This window comes from Notothenia rossii (assembly GCF_949606895.1).
Source record: "Notothenia rossii genome assembly, chromosome: 1".
NCBI classification, from domain to species: Eukaryota; Metazoa; Chordata; class Actinopteri; order Perciformes; family Nototheniidae; genus Notothenia; species Notothenia rossii.
This window is the reverse complement of record NC_136912.1, coordinates 56,185,456-56,208,537: the sequence shown is the minus strand read 5'-3', so window position 1 is coordinate 56,208,537 and position 23,082 is coordinate 56,185,456. Positions and strand designations below refer to the sequence as shown.

The 23,082-nt window shown below is 41.3% G+C and overlaps 1 protein-coding gene across 1 annotated transcript in view; it reads left to right on the top strand.

Moving 5' to 3' along the window:
* Positions 1-23,082, top strand: part of crocc2 (ciliary rootlet coiled-coil, rootletin family member 2) — a 41,554-nt gene that overhangs the window by 8,928 nt on the left and 9,544 nt on the right. The window contains 23 exon segments of the mRNA XM_079691814.1: positions 1,332-1,499; positions 1,579-1,662; positions 2,259-2,362; positions 3,274-3,418; positions 3,867-3,973; positions 4,527-4,733; positions 5,837-5,933; positions 6,114-6,203; positions 8,091-8,192; positions 8,601-8,800; positions 9,491-9,673; positions 10,079-10,223; positions 10,298-10,444; positions 11,064-11,294; positions 13,814-14,007; positions 15,858-15,985; positions 16,327-16,496; positions 16,593-16,796; positions 17,234-17,368; positions 17,482-17,622; positions 20,521-20,759; positions 20,872-21,031; positions 21,123-21,290. Of these exon segments, the coding sequence (XP_079547940.1) occupies positions 1,332-1,499; positions 1,579-1,662; positions 2,259-2,362; positions 3,274-3,418; positions 3,867-3,973; positions 4,527-4,733; positions 5,837-5,933; positions 6,114-6,203; positions 8,091-8,192; positions 8,601-8,800; positions 9,491-9,673; positions 10,079-10,223; positions 10,298-10,444; positions 11,064-11,294; positions 13,814-14,007; positions 15,858-15,985; positions 16,327-16,496; positions 16,593-16,796; positions 17,234-17,368; positions 17,482-17,622; positions 20,521-20,759; positions 20,872-21,031; positions 21,123-21,290 (3,549 nt within the window).

The following is a 23,082-nucleotide window of genomic DNA, read 5'->3' as shown; positions in this document are numbered from 1 at the left end:
GCTCTCTTTGGGAACTTGCAGAAAAACACCAAAAAGCATGGAGCCAATCGATAATGGCCGTTTTTGTAGTTTGTAGTATAAAACTCTGAAAAAGGCTTTTGAAAATGTTTTGATAATGGTGGCAAAGTGGCTGAGTCCAGTGTTGAACAGGGAGACTATTGTCTTGGCTCTTTTGGAGCCTGCTGGAGAGATTAAGCACCCAGTGAAGAGATGAGGTACAGAAAGAAGGGGGGGAGTGGGTCGCAGGGTTGATTTGAAGGGCTTGGATGGTGGTTTGGAGTGTGTTGCGGGGGCGGGCGGGGGGGGGGGGGGGCTCCCTTGCTCTCACTCTCTTCCTCTCTTTTTAAATGTGAAGTCGGCAAGGGCAGCTAGAGGCGCGCACTGTGTTGTAGTGCTCTGGGGCCATGTGGTTTGTATTAGTGAGGACAGGGTGTCTGGCACCAGGATGGAGAGTGGGTGGTACAGGGGGGGGTTAGGTTGTGTGAAGTTGAGAGGTAACAGGACTTTTGTATTTCAGATATGAGGATATGAGATTCCACAAGGAGAAATACCAGTGCCTTTGAATATGTTTGTTTTTACAGGCAGTTGACAGATAAAGACATTTTGCATAAACACCAATATACAAACATACTGTAGCAATCCTCCCATGTTTAAATCAAGCCACTGTTCTTTTCCTCACTGTTCTGACGCTGAATTAGTACTCTGCGTCTTTAGATCATTCATGTTACCATAACAGGTTTTTTTTATTTATGTGGTGAACATGCTATTCTATGTAATCTCATTAGTTTTAAAATCGTTCAGGACTGTGATGAAAGCTAATAATCAAGCCTTCATAGAATACTTCCAAATTGCATTGAGCAAAGCATTCACTTGAGTTTGCTCATACACAGCCTGTAGTGCTAAGTGACTCGTGCAAATCTAAGCCCCATTTGGAATGTAGGTTCGGTGGAACTTGTTTTGACCACACAGATAATGTGCTTTATAAATTTCCAGGTAGATTATTTCTCACTCCAAAAAAAGTCACTAATCAACGGTTACTACTTTTGGAAAGTTCAAAAACTCTGGGGCTGAGGCCTGCAGCGTTGAATCTTTCTGATGTTTCTGAAATGACCATAGCACACCTCCACTGACACACTGTTAGTAAAACAGGATACTATTAGCTTTGTAAAGATTCATTGCAGACAATGTTGTTGCAATGGATTGGATTAGACTACACAAATGTATCTAATACACTTGCAGTGCAGTGTAGAGTGTATACTATGAATTGTAAAGTGCAATATCCTGTCCCATTGTCAAAGTTGTTCAAGCGTATTTGTCACTGCTCCTCACAGCTGGATCAGATGCTGATGCTGAGGTCAGCAGTGGACTCAGACCAGGACAGTGTATCAGCAGATTCCGTGCTCAGAAACAACAAGGAGAGAGTTTACAGTCAGAAACTGCAGGCATACCAGGAGGCCCAGCTGAGACAAGTGGAACTTGTTCAGAAGCTTCAGATCAAGGTGACCATGTGAATCCTTAAGTTGTTACATGAAAAGTTCCTTTGGCTCAAGTGTGCATCTTGGGTTTTATTCAAACAAGGTTCTTCAATACAAGAAGAGGTGTGCGGAGCTGGAAGGACATGTGCTGAAGAAGACCACAGAGTCCGAGAACATGAGGTTGTTGGTACGTCTTGACTGTAGCATCACCTTCAAAGCATCAGCGTTGCTAACATATAAATATTCAATCCAAAGTCTAAAGGGCCTGCTAGGGTCCTCTAGAGGCCAATCAGCATTATCACAATTTCAATACGTTACAGCATTCACAATACTATACAAATCAATGGTAAAGTGCTCGACTCATGTTTAACGTCTTTCTGCCAACATTATTATTATCTTTTTTAATGATATTATATGATATATTATGTCTAAATTATATATTTTATGTATACAATACACACATATTAACTAAACTATATGTTATCCTTTTTATACCTTATTTTCCCAGAACATGTAAGGTAACAACAACAATAAATCAAATTCTTTATGCAAGCAATTAAACACCTTTTACAAAAAACTTGAACTTTTTATGTTGTATGAATGTATTTAATTCATTCAAATAGTTTTCTTGGCTGAGTGGCCTCCGCAGAGAATTTGGATTAGCAGATACTGTAATTATGTTGCTTTACAAATATTGGTTAACTGCTAATTTACTTTTGCCTACCATACATTATATCAACATGTTTTGAGGATGCCAGCAGTGGTGTGCGTTTGTGTATTCAGCTGCAGGGCCACCTAGACTCAGCCCAGTGTCAGCAGCAGACAGAGCAGGATCTCAACACCACCATCCAGAAGAAGTGTGCTCAGCTGGAGGAGGAGCAGCAGAGGTGAGAGATGGGCACCATGCACTGCAGTTGCACTTTATACAGCTTCTGTATTTGCGGTGCTAGAATGAAATGCACAACATTTCCAGAAATAATTATAATACCAAGCAGCAGGAAGTCGTTATTTGGATGCCGACTTTGAGCAGAAAATTAAGTGCGAGCAAAGCTGTTACAATTTGCTTTTCGCTGTTTCTTGTTGAGAAGCTGAAATAAAGCCAACATATTTCTGAGAAATGTGTGGACCAGAGATATTCCCAGCAGTTCCTTACTGTAGGTATTCCCGCTGCTCTCCCTGCCATGCTGCGGGGAGCAGGCAGAACCTTCCCTTGGCAGATTATCTCACTATCCAATTTGTCAGAGGAAATTAGTTTGGCAATGTTGGCTTGCTTCTCTAAAGCATTTTAATGATGCTTCACACTAAATGTGGGCCAACCTCTGCAGCTAGGGCCAGGTTTTTATGCCCAATGATTTATAAAATGATGCAACTTTATTTGAAATTCCATTTGAACTGTCTAAAATATCACTCACAGCAGAGTTACCTAGCTCTATCCCCTTAAGCACTTTTTAATGCTGGTGCAATGTAGAGATTAAGTCTACAACTAGCACTATGTGTTTGCCTATCATTGGAATAACATAGGCTTGGTTTCCTGTCAGGCACACAACCAAACATAGAAATGTGTTGTGCTTTATCGTAACAGGGTGTGTTTAGTGTGAGAATGATGTAAACACTAGATGACTCTACAAGCAGATCTGCTCGATATTAAGTCTAAGTTGACACAGAATTTTATATTTCAGTCACATGTTCACCCTGTAAGTGTGGTTTGCAGGGGAGGGTCTAAAGGCTACAGATTAAGATGGTTTCAGGGGGGAATTGCCAATTGGTCTTTAAATATCATAATGCTTGTTATTTTCAGGTGGGCCAGCGTCAGCCAAGTCAACTATATGCTGCGGGAACAACTGGATCAGGCCGGCACGGTCAACCAGGGGCTAACAGAGAGCTTGTGGAAGGCTCGTGAAGATGTTGACTTAAGTGATTTGCGTCTGCGCAGAGAGCAAGAGGTGAGAAAAAACACAAACATTAACGCTTTCGTCAGGAAAAGCAACAGGGAAAGCTCAGTATATATTTTCTGCGTTTTGTGCTATTAAACTCCTTGAGTTGAGTTCACATGGGGTAGGAATTCCATTCATAGCCAGTTTTGTCAATTAATTCTCATTCCTTGTACATCTCATAGCTATTATTGTTGAGTTGTTGTTTCCTGTAAAAACATTCCAACTGCTGAGGGGGAGGAACATTTTGTGCAAACAATCTTGAGTTGTGCTGTGAATGGGCTACGCCTGTTGATTCAGGGAAATACATGTATTTGTACATGTGCCATGGTGAGTCCAGGAGGTACAGTATTGCATCTGTTTGGGATCACAATAAAAAGATGGGTGCCTTCATTTCTTATAGTCAGCCCTTACCGCTCACCCTCCTTTGTCTCTCCCTCCTGTCTGCTACTCTCTGCAGACGTGCGCCTCCCGGCTGAGTCTTGAACAGGCTCGTGTCAGAGCACTGTGGCGCCAGGCTGCTTCCCTGCGGAGTACTTTCAACCAGCTAAGGACTTTCACTGACAGGTGAGCGTGGCGCTCTGCCATAATCCCTTCAGCTACAATAACCCCCACCTCTCTGGTGTCTCACACTCACGGCTGCAACCAGAATCCATCTCTCTTAGCCAGGGATCAAAGTGGAACAGGTCAACAGGGTCGTCAGTCCCCATTCTCTTTGTTTCCTCACTGGGGGGACTGAGGGCTTAAGGTGTCTAGCCTCACTCGTGAAATCATTCATCAGGACAAAGCTTGAGACCTATAATACATGGAGTCTATCATGTTGAAGCTCTGTAAGCACTACTGAAGCGTAATTTGCTTTAATATTGATTGCTCAGCTCACAGACAGCTGTACAATACTGTCATTTAAACCAAACACTTTTCAAAGTGAGCCCTGATGCCAGAGTTTAACCGCTGCAGAAATCTCTCCTTTTCAAATACTAACAGACACTTTTTATTTCAACTAATGGTTCACAACTATATGAACACAACATCATGTCATGTCTCCTTGCCCTATTGGATCTTTCGTACATTATGAAAGATACATTCTGTAAATCTTGATGGACATTAATCTGTTCAACAGGACCCTGTCTGATATGCGCGGAGAGTGTGGCACTGCCAGCCGGCAGCTGCATGTTGCCTGCATGAACTTAGAGGCCAGAGTAACTCAGGAGAGCACCTCTAGTGGTGTGGAGATGTCAGCTCTGGAGAGCCAGCTGAAGGACAAGCTGAAAGAGGCCATGCAGCTTCAGGGTCGCTGGGACACGGAGAAAGTCAAACTTAACTCCAAGTAAAGTCATCTTCTAAACAATATGAGCTGTTTATTTTTAAGAGTTTCCTTCCTGATTTCTTTTTCTTAGAGCTGCATTTGGTATAAGGGCTGCTGGATACTTGGTTGAATGATACATTCATTGAATCCTTTTATCCCTAAATTAATCTATTAAGTATTTCTCACCATGAATTAGGGACCCAACTTTGATTTATTCAAGTAATTGTCCGAATAAATGTATAGCTCTGAATGTTTGCTGTGGGATAGTCCATAGTCATTATATTATCTACAGTTGACGACAGTCGGCACGCCTCCAGTTTGGAGTACAGGAGTACCGACATGGAAGCTAAGCAATGAACTGCTGTGTACAGGGGCAGCAGCAAAACCCATTTGAGCCACCCTAAAACCTCCAGACTCCTTTGACATAAACTGCCATTTTAACTCACAATACATTAAAGTTGCTAGTTCAATCGCTGCATCGACAGGTTAGTTTGTTTTTGAAGGGAAGGTTATAGTTCACCAAAATGCGTTCAGTTCCCTGTGAGAAAGCGCTCTTTGACAGAAAGATAAGGGGGTTATCTACATTGCAATCGTTCTGATGAATTGCAAAATTAAATGTCTTCCTATGATTGAAATGAAAGCCAAATGTAGTCCCCTACATAGAACATTAAACATCATCCACATCAAGATTTCTTCAGTGCCTACCGTCTTTTGCAATTCAGCCGGAAGGACTGCAGGAATGGGAGCGCCTTTATAATCAGAATCTGTGCTGTGTTTGATCTAATCAGAAGTCATTGTTAATCCCATGAATCTATGCAGAGAATATGTTAGTGTTGATGGTCTGGTAGAGGAGGAGTACATGCCAGTGTTCATTCTGTGTGTGTACCCTGGATATTAGAACTGCCATGGAATGTTTAGAAGTAAATTAAAGACCCATCTTTTTCATTTGTCTTTTTAGTGGATATAGTAGTATAACTTGTTTTTAATCATGTTTCTTATTCTTTATTTTAACTAATTGTTATTGTTTTTATATATCTTTTCTAGCTCTGTAAAGCACTTTGGGCTGCATATTTAATAAAAGGTGCTATATAAATAACGTTATGTATAATTATTGATCTGTACAGAATCTTGGAGCTGACTGACACAGTGAAGCACCTCCGCAGCCAGAATAGTGAGAAGGACTCCAGCCTAAACACCATGCAGATCAGTCTGGACAGGATGGTGGGTCCTTGGGAATCATGCCTGGGAGGTGGTAGATAGAAGGGTGGTTAAATTGGCTTTAGTCTGGACCCTAAGGCTTGATAAACTCCACAACGCCCTTGTCTAGAGGGCTGCAGTCTGGGGAATGTCAAGCTCTCTCTCTCTGTGCTGCTTATCTGACCTTAATGGTTTCCTGCTCAGGAGACGAGGAGAACAGAGGAGAAAGCAGAGATGGAGCTCCTCTACACAGAGACCCAGGCCCTCCAGAAGATGTTATGTCATGTCCACCAGGTCAGAGCAAAACCACACACGGAGATAACTATGATAGGATACGATACAAAACAATGCGATAATACTTTATTGTCAGATCAAGTCTGAAATGTGACTTGCATCACAGCAGCTCCATTTGCAACATCAACAAGGGCAGATATTTAAGGCACGATACAAGGGAACCAACATTTGACATAACATCTGTAAAGACACATGCTCCGGACCCTCTAACGTAAATTAGATCTGGGATTTACCTCTGTATTTAATTTGAGGATTGGCTGTCGCCCAAAATAATGTTTCAGTCTGACCTCATTCAATCGCAGGACCCTGTATCTCTGATTTTTAGTCCAGCCATGCAGTGGGGTGGTTTGTGAACTACCTCTCTGAAAGGTCCCAATGTGTTCACTTTGATGGGTTGTCTTCTGAGTGGTTAAACATTGCTAATGGTGTTCCTCAAGGTTCTGTTTTAGGTCCACTTTTATTCTCCATATATATCAACAGTTTAGGTGAAAATGTAAAATGTGAATGAAGCTACTTTACATTTCTATGCGATACCGTGATGTACTGTGCAGGTCCCTCCATTAAGGAGGCTCGTGTTAAATTACAGGATGTTTTTAACATTATTCAGACTCAGCTCTCTGAGCTTAAGCTTCTTTTAAATGTTGAGAAAACCAAGGTAATGCTCTTTTCAAAAGCTAAAAAGACACCAGAGACTGTTTTAGATATTGTTACTATGCAAGGACAAGTATTCAAAGTGGTTACCTGTTATAAATACCTTGGTATCTGGCTTGATGATTGTCTTACTTTTAAACTTCAGGTCATTAATCTGCTTAAAAAGCTGAGGGTTAGACTAGGTTTCTTTTTCAGAAACAAGTCCTGTTTCTTGCTTGAGGCCAGGAAAAGGCTAGTCACTGTGACCTTTTTACCTGTGCTGGACTATGGTGATTTGTTGTATATGAATGCACCTGTCCATTGCCTGAACAAGTTAGATGCCGCCTATCACAGCGCACTGAGATTTCTCACAAATTGTAAAGCACTTACACATCACTGTACCCTGTATGCCAAGGCAGGTTTGCCATCACTTACCTGAAAGAGGCTCAGTCATTGGTACATGTTTATTTATAAAGCTTTGTTTGGTAAATTCTCGTATTATATCTGCTCTCTGATAACACAGAGAGTTGCAAGCAGCTATTGTCTGAGATCGCATGATGTAGTCTTGTTAGATGTGCCAAGAGCAAGGACTGTCTTAGGTAAGACAGCTTTTATGTGCGCAGCTCCACTTGCTTGGAACAATCTTCAGCAAGAATTGAAACTGAGCAATCTAATTCCTCGGCATGTTTTTAAAGCTAGGCTAAATGAAATGCTCGTTGATACTATGGGCACTTGTAAATGTCTATAACTATGTAAATGTATCCTGTAAATATAATGTATGATGTCCTTTATTGTTTTATGTTCATGTGGAACCTATATGCTGCAGGTCTCCCTTGAAAAAGTGATCTATGATCTCAATGGGAACAATCTGGTTAAATAAAGGTTTGAAATGAAATGAAATGAAAATGTGATGGTAACAGTTGATATTCGCTGTTCAGACAATTGTTGGGGTTAGAGATAATGTTGTTGGCTAGCCTCAATATGTTTTTTTATTTTCCTTGAACCTTTATTTAACCATGATAGGTCTCATGTTGTTATGCTAGGCTGATTCATAGAGTTTCTCAAAAGGTTGACCTACAATCTTGAGCAGATTTTCAACTGGTTGAGGAGTTCTGACTTGAAAGCGGTGGACAAACAATTGTCCGATGTGGTATTGCAGTACTGCACTAAATCACAGATTCTCAGCTCATGCATCAGGTCCGCAAACAAGAGGACTGATGTTATCAGATTCTCCTTTATTTTGTCTGTCATACACAGGTGGGTGATGGCAGTGGATCTGAAAATGTGTCCTCCTCTCCTGTGAGGAACATCCTGATGGCTGTGCAGAATGGTCTCTCGAAGCACCAGAACCAGACACAGGTCCATCAAAAGCAGCTGCTCTTTACTGCTCTTTCTTTATTGTAGAGGTTTTCTTTCTTTTCTTTCTTTTACATTTGTATTTTTTATTGTAGAGGTTTTCTTACAGTGGCTTCCAATCTGAGAGTCGAAACTCATATTAAATCCGAGGGTCATAACATGATTAAAGAAAATACAATAATATCAAAATTCATTATTTATCTTATATTTATATTTTTTTCTTGTAATATACTGTGTTCTTATACCTTTTCATTCTGTAGTTGAACAGTTCACCAAAGTCATAACTTGTAATGTAAGATTGAGATTAGATGAGAAAAATGTGTGAAGCAACTCTTTTCATGAGAATATGTAATACATATATAAGATAATATGTAACCACTTTCTGTACTAACACGCCACACATACATACAGGACCTGCGTGGGCGTCTGGAAGCGGCTCTGGACCAGGAGGAAACTCTGCGTGATCACCTGCAGGAGAGAGACGCTGAGAGGAAAGAGCTGGAGCAGAAGGTCCTGGAAGTGAGGAGGGAAAGTCAGGAGGCTAAGACCGATCTGGATGAAAGCCTCAGAGACAGCAACAGATACCGCTGCTCAGTGGAGCTCCTCTCCAGGTACACCATGATCATGCTCTTACTATGCTTTTTCTTGAATGTGATGCAGCTTCAACAGTGATAAAAACAACTTGCAGTAATAATTGTCACAATATTGCTTGGTTTTATGTTTTTGTAGGTAGAAAATATTCACTATTATCAGGGTTGAGTTAGATTACTTTGAAATGTGGACAGTTCTAGATGACATTGATATTTACGTATTTAGTTACATTATTGGATTACAAAAAATATGCAATCTTATCTTGGTACTCCTTCACCTTTACTTTTACAAAAAGAAAAGAAAATGAAGCCAACTATACCATCTTTTTCATTTTTGCAACATTTCCAATGCATATAAAATACATTGGCACATTCAGCATTTACAGTTGGACAAATCAAATGACCCTTACCAGGTGACATTAGTACTGGCTCAAACCACCCGAATAAAATTGCATACGTTTTCAAATGTAATCTGGGTTGATTAATTCCTTATATTTTGTAATCTGATTATGTTTTCCCTAATCATACCAGATTATTAATTGAAATAATAATAAAAGAAAGCATCTCCAAAAGCAATATTTATACTGAAAGTGGATTTGTTGATATTTTTTTGAAGTGTTATTATTAAGAAGATGCTCATTGTGTAACAACTAACCTCAACATACTCTTTGTCTCTCTTTGTCCCTTCCTCACAACCTCGGGGTATCACAGTGAGAAGCGCAGCCTGGAGAATCTGCTCTCTGGGCTGCAGCAGGAGGTTGACTCCCAGCATGCCACGCTGGAGGTACTGCGAGGCTCAACGCTGGAGCTCCAGAGACAGCACGACCTCCTGAGGCAGCAGAGGGAGGATCTGGAGATGCAGCTGGCACGCCAGCGCACGGAGGCCCAAAGAGGGTACAGCACGGGCGGGGGGGAATGGCAGTTACACAACACGCATCCCCGTCACCCACGATTGTTTTCAAGATCCTTTGTTTACATTTTAGATCAGTAACACATGTCATTTTCCAACCAGCATTGCACCCAGATGACATTTGGATGAAAATGTAAATGATTTACATTGCATTACTGAACTCATGCAAGAGGGAAAGGCCTTTTTGCTTTAAAAAAATGTGATTAGCGGAGAATTGGAGAAGGACATGCGATACAGCAAAAACTCCCTCAGTGTTCTGGCTCCAACATTTCTCCATCTTTCAAAATGGAGATGGATTGCTGTTAAGGGACATTGTTTATATAAATAATTGGCCTGTGTGTGTTTTCGAGACAAGGAAACAATGTGAAAGAGTCATATATGTGTTACAGCGAGAGGAGTCTGGAGGAGCTGGAAGGGAAGCTGTCAGATGTGCGCAGGGAGCTGGTGACAGTGAAGGAGGCTCTGAGTCAAATGACCCTGCAGAAGGAAGTGTTGGAGGATGATAAGGCCAGCCTGGCTCTGGCTCTCAGCAAGGTACACTGCTTTGTTCTACACCAGGTAGCCTTATCTGTATTACTTGTTTCTAATATTTATGATTCACTCCGCAGATGGAGTCCCAGTGTGCCGCACATGAGTTAACACTCACCAAACTCAAGAATCAGGAGGCTGCCGTTAAAGATTCTCTGGCCAAAATGGCTGCCCTGAGTGAAGGGTTAGCCAAAGACAAGGTGGAGCTCAATCGAATTCTGCTGCAGGTGAGTAGCCATCAGTGGTTAGGGATATATTCAGGTCCTCTCAGTGAAAGTACCAATAACACAGCTACACTAGAAGTACAAGTCCTCCATTTTAAAGCTTACTAGTAGAAGTATTTCAATATTATCAATAGAATGTACTTAAAGTACTTAATGTAAAAGTATTATGGTCCCTTTCAGTGTTTTACAATTATGTATGACATTTTTCGACTTATATACTGTAACTGCTGCATTAATGTATTTACTGCTTTTTACAGCTGTAGATGTAGAATCGGAGGATGAAACCCTCTTTATTGATCATACATACATGCACAAAGCACACACACTTGCTTTGCTCAAGGGCACCACGGCAGGGCCCAGGAGGTGAACTGGGACCTCTCCAAATAGCAGTCCACACTCCATATTTTAAGTCTGTTCGGGAATTACCAGCGACCCTACAGCTCACAGTCCAGGCCCCGACTGACTGAGCCACTGCCAGAATTTAAACGTCGTCTTGTTATACAACTGGGTATTTTATGAGTACATATTATATTTCAATGGAAGCTATGCAGATGCTCTTTTACATTGATGGAAGGGCAGAGTTCAACCGAACAGAAATGAAAAATGTTAGTTTACCTTCCAGACAGAAGGGGAGAAGACGCAGCTTGGTGAACGCAGAAGGGAAGCTGAAACGGAGAGAGCAGCAGCGAGGGAGGAGACGGCACGGGTGCAGCAGGAGATGATGAATCTGCTCGCTGAGAAACAAGCCCTGGAGAGCTCCCACAGCCACATGCAGGATCTCTGCCAGAAGCTGGAAGCAGAGCTGAGCCTGCTGCAGAAGGAGAGTGCTCAGGCCCAGGAGCAGCACTCACAGGTCAGAGACACACTGCAGCCTCCATCCTTCCAACTCCCACCACCTGGGAGAACTATGCTGATGTTATTAATAGCTTTCAGCAGGTTAATGGAGCTTGTTGTCACATAAAATGTATCGGATGAGCTGAACACATCTGCTTAGGCTTTTTGTTTCAAATAGGATATGGAGAGCAGTTTTAGCCCCACTCTGTGTTTTATGAGTAACTTGGGACATAACAAGCAAGAGATGTTCATGAGCAAATGAACTGGAAAAGATAAATAGATAGACATATAATATCCTGTGGGGGTTAGTGATAAATTAACACCTAAAGTATTCCCATCCTTCCCTCAGCAGATCCAGATTTCCTTATTTCATCCCCTAAAGAATGAACAAAAATCCTCTCCTGTTCTTTTATCTGTTCTGAATGTAACACTGGGGTATTCACGCTGATCTCGGCTAGAATATAACAAACCTAAACAATTTGACAAATTCCATGCAAACATTTTAAAATAGCTTCTCTGTAAAAATAAATCAGCTGAGTATGAAACGAGCCCTGGAGTTGCTTTCATTGCCCCAAGCTTATGTTTCATCCCCTTATCGGACACTACTCACATCCAGACCATTAGTCTTCTTCATCCACTGCAATATTTAGCTAAGGAGAGGCTCAAATCCATTATATGCTAATATTAAGTTAGGGTGGGTTTGGCTGGAAATCAAAATGCAGGGATTGTTGATTTTCAAATCATTTGTTAAAATGAAATATTAGTAGATATAACAGTTTAAATCAGGGGTCGGCAACCCCTGGCACTCGTGCCAGCATTGGCACGCGGCACCATAACCAGTGGCACACTAGGAATAAGTGGAATAAGTGTGCAAAAATATTTAAATTGTATTTTCGGATCCTTAACGAGACCGCCGCCAGAGCGCGTCTCCCCGTTACCTGCAGAAGGAAGCCATGCACGCAACGCAGCCCCGCTCTCTTTATCTCCAGGTGACTTTCTGCCGCTTTCCTCCGTGGTGCAGTGCTGATCGTTTCACCACGGAGGAAAGCACTTCACTAATTGCAGTACCCATAAGGAGCTGTACAAATGCCACAGTTTTTGCGTGGCTGTGTATTTAGTTGAAAGCCCAGTGGCGATCTGCTCATCTCTCATCGAAATAATATGCTACAAAGGGGCGGACTGGCCATCTGTGTGTTGCACTTTCCTGTCGGCTCCCAGACCGTAGTCGAGGAGGGCAGAAGCAACAAGCTTCAGGTTCAATAACCCACTTTAGCTTAAATGACTGGAGAGAGGCGAGCTCTTCTTGGGAGGCCGTTGCATTTATTTAGCTGTTCTTCTGTTTCACAAAATACATCACAGACATCTGTTTTTCTGCTTCCTCGTTTCACTTCCAGAAACATACACACGTTCCCTCACTGTCGATACCATCCACAAACACACATGCACAAGCCACACCCCTCTCTCTCTCTCTCTTAAAGGGACAGCGATTTCATCTCACTCTGCATTACCCTAATATCATAACATGTGTGCTCTGGAAAATCACAGAACGGACGATCGTCCTTATTATTATGCCGTTTAAACCAATTATTTAAATGTGTTAAATTCGGCATCATGTAAGTTGCGCTGACAGGTCCACACACTGCATCCCCTCAACGAGGCTCCCCCGCCCTCCTGCTGATAGTTCACGAGCGTCAAGCTCCTCAACCGCCCCCCCCCCCCCCCTTGACAATTCTCGACCGTTGGCACGCTGATCAATTTCTTTTTTAAATGGCACTTCATATCAAAAAGGTTGCCGACCCCAGGTTTAGATTAAACACTCCAATATTCTTTCAGGATATACTGTCCCAAATGTGCAATATATGAACAGGGCCTATTCAGAAGAAAACAACAAATGGATTTGCATGAGGAACTACAACATAATGTACAGATGAAGGAATTCTCCACATGCCCCGCTGTTGCAGCTCCTCACTGTGGTGTGATGAGGAGAACAACTTTTTTTTCTGTGTTTTTGTGCCGTTCATTTACCACTTTAATCTCTGAGAATATCGTATTTCTTTTCCCTGAAAATGTACTCGTTTTTCGTGGAATAAACATTTTCCCAGTAGTTTTCTTGCTAGATATAGGTCCTGTTAAGTGTTAACTGAATACAAATCACATCACCAATAATTTGTGTTTTGCTTCGGGGCGATGCATTTGTTATGGCCCCGCAGTCCTGTACACTGAATGGCCTAAAGTTTGTTTAATTTATGCCTCATAAGCAAAAAGAGGGGTATGTAGAGTTCAATGTTAGAACAGAAAATGGCTGCATTGCATTTAGAGGTTGGGTGGTTCACACTCAGTCTAACTGTGTTCCATGTTCCTGCTCATACTCCCACTTGTGAGACATTGTTCCACAGGCAAAACAGTATATGAAGCGTGTTTACTCTAGTTTTAATGCCTATGATAATTTACCGTGGAGTCTTTATATTGTCAGCTTATAGCAGAAAGAATAAAAAAATGACTTGATGGTGTTTTTTATTTGTGTTTGTGTGTCTCCAGGTCAACTGGCAGATGCAGGATGTGTGTGAGGAGCTGTGTGCGTGCAGGAAGGAGCTGCAGACACAGACCACAGTCCTGAAGAGAGCCAGCCATGACAGGGAGGAGCTGGCCAAGGACAGGGCGGCTCTGGACGCCAGGCTCAACTCTGCTGACCGAAAGGCCTGTGGTATTGCCCAGGAGATGGCTGCACTTAGGTCCGTGTGTTTGCGTTTGTGTGTTTGTTTGTGTGGTCTGACCTCTAAAATGTTTGGAACCCTTTTCAGATTGAAAACCAGTTTTCCCAGTCTGTTTTCTGCTGTTGCCTTCAGCACAAGCTATAGAAAAATAGTTATGTGTTTGTTGGTTAAGGTCAGGGTCATGGTTGGGGTAAGGCACGCATCCGTTATGGTTATGGTTATGGTTAGGACTTAAAGGAATGTATGCAAGTCAGTAAATCTCCTCAAAAGCATCATAAACAACCCAATGTGTGTGTGTGTGTGTGTGTGTGTGTGTGTGTGTGTGTGTGTGTCAAATGCACATTTTTGTTTTAAGAAATAGTTCTCATTTTTGGAAGCAGGTTTTTTGTGATGTACGTATTCAGGTTCAGTGTATTTATCTATAGTTTCTTAAAAGCCACATCAGTTTTTTGGACAAAAATACAGAAATGTTACTTTGCTGAACACGGTAGTTGATTGTATACCTCTCCTTCAAATGCTTATTTGACCTTTTAACCTGTTAAGCCCCGTAGCCCCCGCTTTCACGAAACTGTGTCTCAGGGCTTCTTAACATTTAACAACCTATTAATGTGTCATACCCACTTAATGGGAAGCAACTCAGCTACCTGACGATATGAACCATTTTTATCGAAACAAAACACAAGTCTAACGCCGAGCCTCTGAATGAGCACTAAGCGAAAGAGTGCTAACGCACTTAGCATATAACTCACGGTATAAATATGTTATACTTCATCGGATCTGCACAAACAAGATATCATACGAAAGCTGAGATTCCACAGATTCCAATGGTATAAGTATCATCACTAAGCGACCAAAACTCGCGGCAGCGAAGACAAAACCAGACAACACACAACTTAGCTTTACGGGGCCAAAACGTCAAACACGTCTTACCTTTGCTGTTTTCTGATCAAAAGTTGTGTTCAAGGGCATTAAAACGCATATAAATGCTGCTGAAGGTTAATCCAATGTCTCTGTGTTACTTTGAAATGATTACTGATAATCCATCATAACATGTTGTCAATAAGAGTATTTTTCATATAGTGTATGAGAGCTGTAACCCAGCTTCCGGTTTTGGGCATGCTGGCTGCGCATCCTCTCCTTCACCAATGGTAATGTTTAGATGGATTTAGTAACTTCCCCTCGATTATATTGGCTCTAACGGTTAAAAAGAGGTGTCAATCACCAAAATCGACCAATGGGTTCCAGAGATATGGCAAATCCCCCCAAATGACCCCAGAAGTGTTTTTTTTTCTAAATCTCTCTAAAAAGGTCAAATGCAGTTGTTTTACATCAATCTTGATACAGGGTACTTATTATGTTATAGTTTGGATTCCTAAAGCTTTTAGTCTACTATCCCATCATTGAAGTGTGGTTTTCACTATAAGTAATGGGTTTTTTTTGGACGGACACTATCATTTACATTTTTTTACTATGTTCAATCTGAATTTACTTTAAAATAAAAACATCTATATTGATTCTGACTGTTCTACATCCAACTCACCGGTGTATCATTGCTTTGAGAAAAAATATTATTAATTTACCCCTTTTAGAAGAGAAGATATGGTCATTTGTTCTGGGAATGTCCTTTTCGAGCCTGAGACCTGAAAAACAGGCTTGGGGCTTAACAGGTTTTAAGGTGTCCAAAAAAACAGCCTCTGCTGCCCTGTCCAATTTGCCTTCTAAATCACAGGAATTCATGTATCATCTTTAAGTAACATGCTTTTATTTGGAAACTATGGTCATGATGGATCATTGTATTTTATGACTTACACCTAGTGGTTCAAAGCAGTTTTTTTCAGTACTCCAATCCCTTTCCCCCTGTGTTCCAGAGCCGAGAAGGGGTCCCTGGAGGCGGCTCTGTTCGAGAGCCAAGAGCTTGCCTCTTCTCTGGAGGCTCAGTGCACCAGGAAGGAGGGGGAGAGGCGCAGCTTACTCCTGGCTAATGAGGCCTTGACGCGTGAGTAGCCCCCTCCCTCAGAGAACCCACTGTCCTTCGTGCCAACCCCCCTGGCCATGAAGCCCTTCCAAACAGCCCACTAGAGATCCATATTTCATCCGTGAGCTCTGCAACAGCTGGGCTTTGGGATCACTGGGGCTGCTTTCTCAGCTGACCAGGGCCCCACCACTCCGCACAAACACACATGGAATGGATAAGTCGTGTTAAGCTAGTGTGTTCCACATAAAGACATGGATGAGTATCCCCTATAAATAAAACTGTAAATGAAATCTTGCAGATCCTGAGTGAATCCATCTAATAATTGAGTGGGATTTTTATCGAAATTGGATACATCTCTCTAGGTGATGCTGCTCGGATGCGCAAAGATGGTGAACTGCGAGTTGAACAAGCTGTAAAAGCGCAGACTGAACTGGAGAAGAAGCTGGCCCAGATGGAGAGGAAGACCCTGCAGACCCTGAACAACACAGAGCAACTTCACAGAGAGCAGCTTGAAGCTGAACGCCATCTTAAGGTTCAGTCAGACTTGAAAAATTGTGCATGCTTATCACAATGTGAGTCATATGCTTTAGCTAACTAATCAGAAGTGTATGTGTTTGGTGGGTGACAGGAGCAACAATATGCAGAGCTGACAATTGAGCGGGAGCAGGCAGGGGAGCAGCTGCGCAGACAGTGTGAGGAGCAGCTGCGCAGACAGTGTAAGGAGCAGCGAGCGCTCAGCCAGAAGGAGCTACAACAGGTGCAGGAGGAAGTGGCCCGGCTGCAGCAGGACTTCAACCAAAGCCTCCTGCAGGCTGAGATTGAAAAGCAACAGGTCTGTGAGGTGGTCTTCATAGGTTGTTCTGGAATGTTTATGAACCTATATTCCTAGATATAGACACTTTAAGAAGTATAAAATAAAATAAAAAAAGACATATCAATAAATATATAAAAATAGCGGTCTTCACACAAATGTAGACATGACACGGGTGTAAGTCTAGTCTGGTAGAATAGACTTCTAAACAGATGAATATTATGATGAATAATAAACGTATACCTAGTTTTGCCTTCACAGTTGCCACTGTACAGTATGTCAATCAAGAGCCATAAATCCTTCAAAACCCTTATGCAAGACGCCAGTTCCATTCTTTGTCCTTCAGTGGAAGTTTCTCTCAAGCACTATATTGCTTCTTTTTGTCCCAGTCCCCATGGCCAAACTTTTTAGTGAGCTATATAATAAATGACCCTGACCTCGCAATCTGTCGTTAACAGGCTTTGTCCCAGAAGGAGGCAGAGAAGGCCGCCCTGACGGAGAAGCTAGCAGCCCTGCAGCAGGAGCTAGCCACAGCAGGCATGAAGCTCGAGTGCATGCAGAGGGAGGCACGCAACAAACACGAGCAGAATAAGGTATATATATAGTGTAAAAGGTATATATAAGGTATCAATATAATATATGGCAGGGTCACATTGGCCTGTTTCTCTTTTCTTATTTTTCACATACCAACCGATTTGTGTTCCAGAATGCTACGGCTGTCTACCGGTCTGAGCTGCATGATTTGAGGTCTCAATTTGAGGAGTCTTTGAACTCCCATGAGAATGCTAAGAGGAGTGTAATTGAGAGAAAAGAGTTATACCAACTGAGAGAACATACACAACAGGAGGTAAGCACTTTAAACCTTTTCTTTAAGTATAAACATACACTATTATTCTCCTTAAATTAGACTCAGTTATACACAATATTAGGGAAAAGCTAAATGTAAGAAAATGTTTTATCTCCTTATAGGATATTTTCCTTAATGTTATCAGGTCATAAGATTACAATATCAGCCTGTAAGTTGCAAAAACAAGTACTTTTAGTGGATGTACATTGACAGTGTAGAACACCTACGGCCTGGTTGTCTCAACACTAAACCTAAGAACTGCTGAACTGATGAAAAGTACCAAAAGGGACCCTTCAAGTGAATGATAGCATTTTTATATAATCAGTGATTTAATAAACAAATCATATTATATGTGGTTTGTATGTCACCAGAGGCGGTTCTTAATGCAGGATCGCAGAAATGGATGGGAAACGAAAGGCTTGTTTGGCTTGGCATAGGATAGGATACCATCTTCTTCTAACGTGAGGGGAGTTTGCACCAATTAGTACCAGTGTGAGGGAGAGCCATTTACCATAGGGTGCTGTTGACATTGGCCACTGTCAGGGAGCTTTACTAGCAGTGCCATCAGGTGCAGAGTGTAGGGCCAAATCACACAAGGAGAGGTGGTGTCCAATCTTAAGACTACCTCTCAGCACACGCTCTGCATCTTTTTCCTGTCAAGTTCACTGGAGGAAAATGTAGTTCCATTGACTTTAATATAAACATAAAAGAGCAATTAAAGACTATAATTTTGGCCCAGTGACATACCTCCCAGAGCCAAATGAGAGCTGTAAATCTCATCTCATGGGGTTGCCTCAGGTCAGGATTGTAGCCACAGGGTCGCTGGGCGTTTTAGTAAAATAACAAGCTCACAGTCACCTCATTAAGATATAACTGCAGGGCCTCACCAGGCCTTGATTTAAAAGACTGTTTTCCCTGGAAAAGGGTATTGTTTATCTATGTGGGACTTTTTGGTTTCAATGAAAAAGCAAAACTGAGGATCATCTTGTCTTCACTCCGCTCCTTAGTCTTGTCAAAGTATTGTGAATGAGGTTGTGTGGAGCCAGAGCAGCAGGGTTTTGAGGTTTGGACAGCACTTCCCTAACATATATCAAGCCAAGCATCAGCGACACTGTCATATTTGGCCGCCCCGCTTGCTATTTTTCTTGTTTGATTATTTTCCCTAATCCCATCTCTGGATTCTCATGTCAGACACTGACAAAGCACGAGTGATAGTATGTGACAGAGAGCTACTGAGCATGAAAAGTAAGAAAGAGAGGGAAGACAAGAGAGCGAGAGGGTGGGGGGTACAATCCTTGGTACCATAATATGAAATCAAAGCTTGAGTTAACCCCTTGTGTAAATAAGCCGGTTGGGGAGTGTTTATTTTCTCGCTTGCAGCAGCGAGAGGCTGGCTCCACTGGGACTCCAGGTCCCCCTCTCCCATCCACATAACACAACACTGCTGCCCTCATATTCCCTGCCCTTCTCCTCCGCAACCCCCCACAAAATAAGATAAAATAAAGTATAATTGGCAAGATCAGCACTGGCTTGTTTTTTCTCACATTAGAGTTTATGAGAAAAAAACATCTTGTGTGGCCTCTGAACATAACACTCTTCCTCTTCATCCTGCTCCTCATCCTCCGTCTTTCCCATCCCCCCATCCCCCCATCCCCCCACCCCCCCTGTGGGGTCTGCTGTTTCTCATGTTGCTCTCTGAGGAAGTTCACGCTGCGAGCCGCAGTAAGGAGACGGGGAAAGACAGCACCTGGCTGCAGGCCTACTGGCTCTTATCCATGCCCTGATAAGCTCTGTCCTCCCTATTCCTCTTGCTGCGCACAACATATTGCCTTAACACATATGTATATATGTATAGGTCATACGGTGTCAGATGATTAGAATAGGAGATGTTGAGGTTACAAACAATGGAGCTCTTATGCATTATCTGATCTCAAATCAGTCCTATAGTAAGCTGAAGGGTTTTTCCTTTTCAATTTTCATTATTACATACATGTGCTTAATCTTTTGATGTAACTTAAAGATTTTACAGAATATAAAGACTTTATTGTGTTTGGTTATTGATTAATGTTGAAGACAGACAGTTAGTAGCAGCTGTTTAAGACTTTTTTCTTTCTTAAAGTTCTAATTATCTCCTCGGTAAACCATGATATACAGTATATCCTTTACAGTCAAGATTGCAACGAAGATGATACGTTGGGTTTTATTCATCTTATATTGTGCCTAACTGGTTCATTTCATATCAGGAAAGGAATTAATCTGAATGAGGCTCCAGTTTAAAATGATTCCAAACTGTTCTATGAAAGGCATTGTACAGTATGAGCCACCTTAAATACCAAAATGTGGCCCTCCACAGATAACATAAGGTTTGTTTTTAGCCTAGAAAGGACATGCCTTTTGCTATTGAAGCAGCTTGATAGGAGGAGTGAGGAATCAGCTGTCAGTGAAGGTATTTAGTAGTTTAAAAATGAAGATTTTCAAATGAAATCACTGCAACGACAAGAGGTCCTTGATCACACAGTACAGTCATAAATGTAAAAATATTAAGTTGATAAGTAGTATAAGGTGTGGACAGACACCTTACAGCATACTACTTATGTAGTAAACATACTCTGATTTACACTTATAATAATAATAATAATAATAATAATAATAATAATAATGAATGGTATTTATTTTAGCGCTTTTCCGTTTAATGTACTGTAAATTGCTCAAAGCACTTTACATTAAATATGACATATATTAGACATGTTATACATTGTATACTGTGGACGATTCCCAAAGGAGCAATTTAACTTATAAGAGATAATAAGAGGTTTACTGTCCACCCATTAGACCTACTTATTTATCCTTATATTGACATTTCATGCCTTTTTCGTTCTCCATCATCTGGACATGAAGTTGGAGGGCCTTCACTGGCAGCTGCAGGAGGCAAAGGATGGACTTATTAAAGCACAGACTGAGCTGATGGAGGCTCACAGAGAGCTCCAGGAGTGTGTACAGGAACGGGACAAGCAACGGAAAGAGGCTCTTGACATGAGAAGGCTAATGAGAGACGGGACCAGAGAGAAAGAGGCTATACAAGCCTCTAACCAGGAGCTGAGAGCTTTTATCAAGAGAGCAGAGAGTGACAACAACAGGTATGGCTGTCACATGGAACTGCAGATTTTTCTTTTATTCAGTTTATTTTTCTGAGTTTGTTCATCCGGAATGGAGATTTTGTCTTTCGAACTTTATAAATCTATTGACTAGATTGAGACAAGCATTTGAGGAGAGGGATCAGAAAGTGTCTGTCTCAGAGGAATGTAGGAACTCCATGCTCCAAGAGGTAACCACTCTCCGGAGCAGTCTGAGAGAGCTGGAGAAGTCTCGCCTGCAAGCACGCAGAAACCTGCAGGAGCTGCGCAGACAGGTGAAAGATTATTGAGCTAACAGCTTTCCATCTGATTTATTTTAAATAAAGGATTACCTTCAAGTACCATGTGCTTTGTTACTATGAGCAGGTTAAGGTCCTTAAAGGCGAGGACAGCCGTCAGAAACAGGAGCTGCGAGAGCTGCAGGCCCTAGTGTGTCAGGAGGAGCAGAAGGAGGAGGAAGCTCGGCGCGAGGCTTTCTCTCTCAGGCAGAGAGTGCTGGAGTGTGAGGCTGGCAGAGAAGCAGCGCTGAATGAGGTAGATGGCCTTCAGCTCTGTTAACAACATGCTAGAGCAAACATTCCACCTTTGAATACCTGCTGCCATACTTATGCAAAGACAGAAAACATGAACAAAAAGACACTTTATATTACAGTGATGGTTTAGCTTAAGTTTGAAATATTTTTTCAAATGTATTTGAACTGCGGTTTATTAGGTAACTTGATTTCATTGCAAAAATATATAATGTTACTCGCCGTTTTGATACACTAGGTACAGTACTGGAAAGGTCAGAGGTCATTCTATAAAATATATTTGTTTTTCCATCTTTAGTTCCATGACCCCTTACCTGGGGGGGCGTAAGCATGAGGGCAACTCCAAATGGATTACATTAGTATGAGGTACTTGAAGTCTGGTTCATGTATCTTTTTTCAAACTAAATACAACAGATATCTAAACATCAAACATCTGAGCTTAGTTGAGAAGCTCTGCTATAAAGGCATAAATGTGTCCAAAGTATATTGTTGTTTCAGTCTATGCCTCAACAATGACTCTTTTCCCCCTTAACATCTCATGAAACTGTTTTAGAAACCTTGTCAGTCAGGTATTTCAATCTTTTCTCCTATTTTGAACAATCCTGATCTTAGCAAATATTTGTTGTCAATCAATATAACCAAATGGATGAAATCAGGTATAAAGCAATTGAAACATTTGTTTCCCAAAGATATAACATTGAAATCATTTAATGATTTAAGAGCAGAATATGACATTTCAAATAAGGATTTGTTCAGATACCTGCAAATTAGGAACGTGATCCAATCAATTATTAAAAGCAATACATTGAGATCGGGATTGTTGGAAGAGGAGGAGATATTGATGTCATCGACCACGATCAAAGGTAAAATTAGAGAATTTAATGCATTTTTTTCTAAAAGAGCTCAGTCATCCTTTCCAACTTTAAAAAAGATCTGGGAAAAGGACTTACAGGGATACAGATAGATGAAACTACTTGGCTGAATATCTGTGAAAGAAAACGTTTTTTTCACAAGCAATAAAATCAAAGAAGCAAACTTTACACTTCTCAACACATTTTACCTCACAGCCATAAAGATGCATAACATTTCCAAAGAAAACTCTCCAAAATGTCCGAGATGTAAAGTAAAAGAAGGAACATTTATGCATCTGTTTTGGGACTGTGATCTCTTGAAACATTTCTGGGATTCGATTCATGCGCTCACAAAAGCCGTTTTAGGCATCGAAATGAGCCAAAATCCATGTTTTTTTCCTGTTAAATGATATGCCAAACTTTAAACTGAACGCCAAACATTACAGAATACTAATCACAATAACATATTTTGCCAATAAATGTATACTTTTACTCTGGAAGAATGAACGTCCTCCAACATTTAAACTTTTCATTGATCAGATAACAAATTTTTTACCTCTGGAAAAAATGACATTGGAAAAATACTGTATAATCGTGGACATATCTTTCAAGCTCTGTGGTTGCCATTGTTTTCTTATTTGGAAAATATATCTGAGATATGACCAGTGATGGAATGGTGCATTCTGTGGCTATTTTTCCTGACGGCCGGAAATACTAGTTGTTTTGTCATTGTCTATATTGTCGCTGTATTGTATAATTAATTGTATAATTATTCGTTTGTTTTACTTTGATGTGGGCTTATTATTATTATTATTATTTTATTTTTTTCGTTTTATGTTTCTTTTCATGGCTCTGTTGTTTAAGTTATATTGATAAGCACTTTTTTTTTGGTTTCGTCAGTGTGGGCATGTGCGGGTCGAGGGAGGGAGGGGGGAGTGTAGTGAG